The sequence below is a fragment of the Trypanosoma conorhini genome (assembly GCF_003719485.1).
Source record: "Trypanosoma conorhini strain 025E chromosome Unknown Tco_14.4_contig_00679, whole genome shotgun sequence".
Taxonomy (NCBI): Eukaryota; Euglenozoa; class Kinetoplastea; order Trypanosomatida; family Trypanosomatidae; genus Trypanosoma; species Trypanosoma conorhini.
The window spans coordinates 2,004-9,850 of record NW_021704739.1 but is presented as its reverse complement, the minus strand read 5'-3'; the positions used below and the strand labels follow the sequence as shown (position 1 = coordinate 9,850).

General features: G+C 57.0%; 3 protein-coding genes across 3 annotated transcripts, besides 7 other annotated features; all 3 read right to left on the bottom strand.

Annotated features, from left to right (window-relative positions):
* Positions 1-358: 358 nt before the first annotated feature.
* Tco025E_08002 (uncharacterized protein) lies at positions 359-1,399 on the bottom strand (the record flags this gene model as incomplete). Its single annotated transcript, XM_029374859.1, has 1 exon — positions 359-1,399. The coding sequence occupies one exon, from the start codon at positions 1,397-1,399 to the stop codon at positions 359-361; it is 1,041 nt and encodes a 346-aa protein (XP_029225173.1).
* Positions 1,400-1,460: 61 nt separating this feature from the next.
* Positions 1,461-1,486: a microsatellite.
* Positions 1,487-1,532: a sequence feature (G-rich).
* A 672-nt stretch (positions 1,533-2,204) lies between these two features.
* Positions 2,205-5,345, bottom strand: Tco025E_08001 (uncharacterized protein; the record flags this gene model as incomplete). The annotated part of the gene is made up of 1 exon (XM_029374858.1): positions 2,205-5,345. One exon carries the CDS (start codon positions 5,343-5,345, stop codon positions 2,205-2,207), a length of 3,141 nt encoding a protein of 1,046 aa, XP_029225172.1.
* Positions 5,346-5,405: 60 nt separating this feature from the next.
* Positions 5,406-5,465: a sequence feature (A-rich).
* A 215-nt stretch (positions 5,466-5,680) lies between these two features.
* Positions 5,681-5,732: a microsatellite.
* Positions 5,733-5,967: 235 nt separating this feature from the next.
* Positions 5,968-6,019: a sequence feature (GA-rich).
* Positions 6,020-6,287: 268 nt separating this feature from the next.
* Tco025E_08000 (uncharacterized protein) lies at positions 6,288-7,217 on the bottom strand (the record flags this gene model as incomplete). The annotated part of the gene is made up of 1 exon (XM_029374857.1): positions 6,288-7,217. The coding sequence occupies one exon, from the start codon at positions 7,215-7,217 to the stop codon at positions 6,288-6,290; it is 930 nt and encodes a 309-aa protein (XP_029225171.1).
* Positions 7,218-7,224: 7 nt separating this feature from the next.
* Positions 7,225-7,267: a sequence feature (GA-rich).
* A 180-nt stretch (positions 7,268-7,447) lies between these two features.
* Positions 7,448-7,476: a sequence feature (A-rich).
* Between the last annotated feature and the right edge of the window lie 371 nt (positions 7,477-7,847).

The following is a 7,847-nucleotide window of genomic DNA, read 5'->3' as shown; positions in this document are numbered from 1 at the left end:
GAAGAAAAAGGGTGGGAAGTGCCGCGTGGCCACGCAGGAGGCTTGGCCGCAGGCAGCGGGGAGGGAGACAAAAAAAAAAAACTGGGGCTGCATCGCCCCTCCCCGCAACCGCGCACGGCGCAGCGCAAGCCCCACAGGGAGGCCACACCGCCGGCCCCGCGGGGACAGAGAGGCGGGACACTCGCCCCAGCCGCCCACGCCCCTCACCTCCCGCCGCAAGCGAGGGCGGCGTGGCAACCCCAAGGCTCGGCGCAACGCGCCCCCACCACACCGCAGCCACCACTGCGGGGAGAAGGAGGCCACAGGCGGCGTTGCAAGAGCCCCGGGCCCCCGCCGCAGGGGTTGCGGACACACGAGGTCAGCGCATGGCATTCCTAATGGTGCGCAGCGCCACACCGCAGAGAGCGAAGAACGGTGTGAACATCAGCACGGAAAAGGGGGCGCGAGGAGACGGCGTCGCTTCCACGGAAAGCACGATGTGCGCCCCAAAGAGGACTGACGTCACCGACGCGGTGGAGAACCATGAGGACGCCAACCAGGAAGTTCGTAACGCGGCTGTAATGACCGACTGGGTGGCACCAAACCCCAAAAAATAGGCCCAGTGTCTCTCAAAAAATCTCAGCACTGACGTTAGAGCCACACGGGTGTGACGTCGTGACCTGCGGTCGAACACGTACTGCGTAGACAGACGGTAGTCGAAGACGTAGAAGGCGTATAGCCAGCTATTCATTACAAAGGCAAGGCAATTTCCAACTGGGGAAGGGACAACTGCAGCCACCACCGCGGCCAGGAGGGCGTATACGCCCGTGACAAGCGCCTTAAAGATAATCTCGCTGGCAGACAATACTACAGTGCGAAACGAAAAAGTTCCATCAGCGCCCTGCGGGGCAAGTGGAGAATTCATTTCGCCGTCTTTGCCGTACTCGCTGGCCTCCCGCTGCGCCCCCAACGAGGACGCGCGGCGTCGCTTCTCAGCGTAGGCCTCGGTATAGAGAGCGCTGTACCAACGCACCCCGAGAGCCTGCGTGAGAGCATAGACGGGGAGAACCCACATCAGATCGAACACGGACGACCAAACTCTCCCCGCAAGACTGATACCATTCCTCGCCGCCACCGCGTTGCCGCCGCCGCCGCCGCCGCTGGCGCCCCACACAATGCCTCCACCGAAGTCCCACATGTAGGAAAAAAGGAAGGAGGCGGCCCATAGGCTGAGGAAAAAAACGCTATTTACCACCAAGCACGACTCCAGGATCTGGCGAAGATGGGCGTTCGCACGCAAGTAACTAAACAACTTTACAGCATCCAAGCTCTGGAGGGTGCCAAACGCAAGACCGCAAAAAATCGCTAACGCCCCAAGCACGACGCGCTTAAGAGCCAATGCCGCCTTCTCCGAAGACATAATTGTTTGTTTGCTTTTTGCCTCTTCTTCTTCCACGGTAGATGTAAACCACGCACTCTCGCCCTCCCCCCCCCCCCCCCACCCCCCGTTCCGCTCCTCCCTCCTTCCTTTGTTCACTTGTCTCCTCCCTCCCAGGCTTCTCTCGCCGTTTAATGGTTGATCCCTTTCCTTCTTGGAGGTCCCACTCGTATGGGCAGACGGCTGTGCGCGCCCTCGGGCTCCCTTTTTCGTCTCCCTCCTCAAGAAAAAGCACAGAAGCAGCCAGAGCAGAAGTTGCGAGCCTCACACCCTTCAACGCCCTCCACAGGCGCGGCAAAGGGGTTCCTCGAACGCGAAGCGAAAAAAAAAAAGTCTTTCTTTTTCTGTTATTTTCTTTCTGTTTTATCGGAAGTGATGACCAACCCACATCACAACGGCACGACGGATTTTGGCGGAACCCGCTCCCGCCTCCCCATGAGACAAGGCAAAAGCCCTGAGGGTGGTTGCCGAATATATAAAAAAAAAGAAGGGGGGGCAGTCAACGGAAGCGGCAATGACATGGGTGAAGCCGAATGAGTGAAGCCGCGTGCAGGCACCTCAACGAATGAAAACGGGAGCAAATAAGAAACACAAGAATAACAATAAAAAAACAAACACACAAAAAAAAAATGGGGGCTGGAAAAAAAAGGAAAAGACGTCAATAGGTTTATCACAGGCCCCACCCCTTTTCCGGAGGAAAAGGAAATAAAAAACAAAAAGTGAGGTACATGGAAACATCACAGCAACAGCAATAGGAATTCGCTCTAATCACTGTTCCGAAATCCACTCAAAGACGTTGCCGAAAGGCATGCTGAGCTACAAATGCCTTCACCTGCGGCAGTGAGCACAACGGGTTCGGTAGGTACGGCTCTGGTGAGGCCTCCCCTCGCAATGTTGCAGAAAGGGAACTGTAGCACGAGCAAGACTCCGTGGTGGTTGCCGGCAAAGTAGCCGTGCCCAGCGGCCGTCCGTCAACGAACGCCGCATTCGCTGGCGTGGGGTAGCCGTTGGGTTGCGGCGCGGTGGCGACGGTGCTCGAGGGTGAGCGTAGCAGCAGCACAGACGCCGGGATGGAACCGTTTTCGTATTCGAATTTTTGTCGAAGCACGGCAGCGCGTCGTTCGGGCCAATGCACACAGAGCAGAAATGGCTCTCCTTCAACGGGGGGCAGCAACTGTGTATCCTCTAGCGCCTCAGAAAGAAAGTACTCCTGCACTAGAAACTTTTCCTCCCCAGATACACCGTTGTCACGACTTTCATTGCTATCAATTCTCGCCGGAGAGTCTGCATCAGAGTTGTAGTATGTCTCTGTCTCCTCTACAATAGCGTCAAGGAAATATACAGGCAGATACGGCTCCCGCTTCTCAGTGGCCGCAGCAAAAGACGCCGGCGTGGTGGTGGTGGCCGGTGTCACGGAATCAGCAGCGCCCGATGGGGTCGGCGGGTGAAGCAGTGCAGGCGCCCGCTCAGAGAGAGAATGATCTGTAGGGGCCGAAGATCCCAGCAACGACGACGTCAAACGATGCTCTAACCGCTTAGCGAAGCGGCAAACTTCCCGCGACCACCAGAGACTTGCTTCATGCAGAGCGGTGGCACAGAGCTTGTGAAGTTCTGGCGAAACTTTCCCTGTACCACAGAGCAAGAATAAGCACCCACCCCCTGCAAGAAGCGACTGGATCGCACCGCGAGAACCAGACAGCGAAGACATCCCGCTAGCCAGAGGACTGTGAAACGGAAGTTGTGGCAAACCGACCGACCCCTGTCCTCTCCACAGAAACCCGTTTGCCCCATCACCGCGCAAAATTGTCTTCTCCCCTCGAAGATCTACGACGTGGAACGCGAGAGTCGACGGCGAGTTCGGCGGGACAGAGCCATTGGCTGGCGCTCCTGCCGCCGCATCGTGTCCACGCCTCACCTCCGTGACAACAAGACGGGGGAAGGCAGACACATCAAACACCTCCAAACATGTCCCAATCAGCTTTCTGTGATCGGGTCCAAACTGAGACGAAACACAGAGCCACGAGGCCGGCATATCATTGAGAACTGAATAGAGTGAACTTTTGGTAGTGTCGCAGCTCAGGTAAACAACCTGCAGGTGGACAGCTTGTGCCTCCTCCCCCTTCTCTTCCGAGTCCAATTCCACGTGTTCTTCTTGTTGCCGCTCTGGCGTCGATGTTGACGTCAGCTGGGATTGTTCACACGAATCCACCGGGGACGAGGAATGCGCTGATTTTACGCTCACACGTCCGATGCGTGCCTTTTCCGGCGTCTCCTCGTCTTCCGGTCTCACAAGCGAGCCGACAACTGGAGTTTTTTTCTTCTCTGGTGACTGCAGCGGCGTCGTCGTGGAGGAGTAGTTTGAGGAGAACCCTCGAGTTTCGCTCTCCAGCAGACTTGTGCTGGGGCGGGGGTCGCTGTATCCCCCCATCTGGTAGGAGAGCATGCACTGCGAGTCGAGTGGCAAATCCGCACCCGAGAGGGACATGTCAAACGCCTTGCGCTCCATGTCCCAGCGAACTCTCTCCCCGTGCCGGCCCCTGTCGTCGTCGTCGTCGTCGTCGTCGTCGTCGTCGTCGCCGCCGCCGTCACTGCCGTCACTGCCGCGGTTTGTGGCAAACCATAAGCGTTTTAGCCGCGGCAGAAGTTGCCGCGACGATGGGTGCCAGTCCGCACTAAAGTAGAGGGCCACATGGGTTACCCCATCTAGGCACTCCTCGCACGTCCCGTGTTCCTCGCGTTCGGACACCAATTCAGGTTCAGAGGTAAGGTCGCCGTCAAGGACGCTTCCAATGCGGCGGGCATGCAGGACGAGGCGCCGCAGAAAGGACGAAACCGGAGGCACGTCTGTGAGGCACTCCGGCTTTGTGTCGCAGTCGCCTGGGGTCTCCTCCAGGCACCACGGAAAGTCCGAGTGGAAACTGGTGGCACGAGTCGTCAGCGGAATTGGATGATAGTCTTCCAGCACGCCAAGGTTCATCTCCTGCTCGATGTGCTGAAGTGCGTGGGTCGTCAACAGTTCTCCAGCGGGGTCAAAAAGCAGCACTGAAGGCCAAGAACTAACGCCAAAGTTTTGAATGACTTGCCGGTATGCGTTCGAACTTTCCAAAGAGAACCACCCGCCAAAGAAAGGGCTTCTAGCGCTTGGCACGTTGGGTGAGGCATCGGATTCAAATGGAGAAACGCACAATGCTGGGTTGGCCGTATCACGGTCACTAGCTAGGTCCTGCGGAGGCGGAGCCGGAGGAGCAGAAGGAACATCGTCCACAGCAACGGCAGTCGTCGCGGTTGCTGCAATGGCTTGTTGCTCTGTTGAAGCGCCGTTTTTCGTTGGAGCCTCCCGCGGGTCACTGGGCTGACGTACTTCCAAAACAACAATGGGAACTACAGGCTTCCTGTCTTGTGATGAAGACGACGTTAGTTGATGGACCAAAAGATCATAAAACACCGACAGTTGGGATCTGGTGCGTTGCGACACTTTGCTTGCAAAGGTAGACGCAGTATAGCTAAGCTGCGCGTTTTGGACAGACGCAGTTGCCCCAATCGGAAGTGGCGGTCCCAGGGTGGAGTCTAGCATAGGTACGTTCGCAGAGGCAGACGTGGAAAGAGCCTGGCCCCCTGCACCGCGTGACTGTGAACTCGCTGTGGAATTCGCCTCCGGCTTACAAACCGCGATGCCGTTGCCTGTGGGTTCAGCCAGGTACAAGAGCACGTACTTCCCGTGCAGATAAGTCGCCGGAACGTACTCCAGTTCCCAAGTCGTGTCTGCCTCGTCACAGATGTCACCACACGCGTCACACGTTGGGCCCCCCTGCCGTGACTCCGCCCCGCCAGCCTCCACTTCCCTTTCTTGCCCCACCCGCCTGTGGTTTCCGCCACTTTCCTTGGCGCCGTGCTTCTCTAACAGAAAAGACCCAAAGAGGTGCTGCATCGTTCTCTCCTTCTTCGTTTATTTATTTATTTATTTTTGGTGGTGGTGGTGGCTCACCTACTTTCCCTTTGCTCGCTTATACTTTTTTTTCGTTTGTTTTCCCTTTATCCTTTTTCTTTTGTGGTTTGTTATGCTTCGGTTTCCTGCTGCGCCGCCGCGCTTCTCGCGAAGGCCCCGCCAGGCAAAAGGCACAAGAAGAGGCAGAGGAGGAGGCACGGCCTCGGCGACGTCGCGAGGAGACCACGCACCAGCCACCACCCAGCGGCGGCGAGCGTGGCGGGGTTTTTTTTTCTTTCCTTCTTTTTCTTGCCGCGGTGGCGAGGGGCGGCGGCGGAAGAAAAAAGAAGAGAAGTAAAAAAAGGGAAGAAAAAAGAAAACAGAGAAACATTCCAACATCCCCGCGCGAGAGGCACACATCCACGTGGGGGGGAGGCGGACGCCGAACTCCAAGCCGCAGGCCCCCCAATCGCCCGTCATCGTCAGAGTACTGCCAACGCCGCAAAAACATCGTCGGCCCGCACCGTAGTTCCTGCCGAAAGAGAGAAGGAGCAAACAAGCAACCGCACGCCGGAACGCATACAAAAACAAAACGGAAACGACATTGTGCTCTCGCGCGCGTGCCCTCTTTTTGTTTCTCTCTCTCTGATTCTCCCTCTCTCTCACTCGCTCTCTCTGGGGGCACGCACTTCACCCGGCCCCAGCTCTCACTGTACATGTGTAAAAGGAAATGGAAAAACACGAAGGGCGGGTTCGCATTGAAAGTAAGTGATGTACATTGGAACACGCCCCTCCCACCCACACCGACGAGTCATGTTCCTCTCTCCAAGGAGATTCCTTTTTGTATATTTTCCTTCTTTTTTTTGTTTTCCTTTTTTTCCCCACCCCCTCCCGATTCGTTTGCGCCTCGGCGTTGGCGTCAAGCCCGCGTTCCATGCTCTCCGCCTACTGCCTGAGAAAGCGCGTCACCAGATACGCAAACTTCTCAAACGTCAGCTGCCCGTCCGTTGCGATGGCCTCCACATCCCGCGCAAATTCTTGATCTGACTTCTCCGTCAGGCCAAAGCCGCGGTCCAGGTCCTTGATGGTTTGCAGGAAAGGCAACACGCCAATGGTGCCATTTCGCGCGACATCCAGTATTTCAAACCACTCCCACAAGTCCGCCTCATCCAGGGGCATACCGGTAAGGTTCAGGACCGATCGCCTCGTGCTAGCATCACTCTCCACCTCAGGAGGGTGCTCTTCACCACGAGCTAGGCGCAGGGCCTGGTAACCACGAGTGCGGAACAAGACAGCAGGCGTCTGGGACTCCCTTTCTCTCTCCTCCTTATCAAATTCGGCGACAGCAGCCGTCTCGCCTCCCTTTGAAGGTGGCGAGACCTCATGTTGGGAGTTGGCATCAGCAGCACCATCACCCAATGCGCTTGCCGACGATTGACTGTCACGCTTTGCGCCGGGCTCTGCGTTGTCCCCCGCTTGCCCCACAGGAGCAGGCAATAACGGCTTTTGCTTCAGCAAAGACTTGATCAGGGCAACCGTTTCCGCCGTGGAGCTCATGTGTGGCTTCTGTTCAGCCAAGGTGACGTAACTTCGGTCACGAGAGCGCACCTGCAGCGCCGGGCCACTGAGTCGTCGACTCAGCAGCGGCCCTAACTCCTGCTGCTGGTGCTCTTCTGTCAGCAGGGTGGCACCGATCTCCTGCGCGAAAGCCTCCCGCTCCATCAGCGTCGAGCCACGGAAGGCCGTTACCAACCGCAGCACCCGTTCCTTTGATTTCGACTCGAGGAGATTAAACAAACGCTTGGGGGAGGAAGCGGCCACGGCACCGGCATCGTTGTTGCCACCCGATGCTGCTTGCGCTGCTGCAAGTGCCATTGTGTGCCTTTTTCCTTGCTTCTTCTTCTTGTTTCTCTCCTTCCTCTTCTCCGTCACCGGCGTCGACGTCCAGTCGGTATCGGAGGTGGGCGGGGAACAGAAAATAGTACAGGGTGCGAGAGCCACGGAAACAGCAAGGGTGGGGATGAGGAGAGCCCGGGGAAGAGGGGGAGCGCTGTCGCCCACCTTCCACATGCAACCACGTAGTTTGCCTTCGCCGTTGGTGCATGTTTTGTTTTTTTTGTTGTTGTTTTTTATTGCAACAAAGAACAATTCAAGGGATTAAAAATAAAAAAGTGCACATTCCCAAGATGCACGGCTTCTTTTCGGTTCGGGCAAGCACAGTTATGTTATGCCTTTTTGTTTGTTTTTGCTTTCACTTCGCTGTGCTTTTATCCCCCCTCCCCCTGTGCATTCCAGTTGTTTCTGTTGCTGCGTCCTCGCCTTCCCTTCTAGCCCAGTCCTCGCTTACGCCTCCAGCGGTCGTTTCACACACACGGCTGCCGCTCCCTCGCACGGGCTGGTGTCACACGAAGACGTGCCCCCGGGCGGGGAGAGTGGCAGTTGGGGGTAGAGGGCAATGGTGGGCTGCAAGGCACTGTGAGCTGCGGGAGCGGAGGAGATATAAAG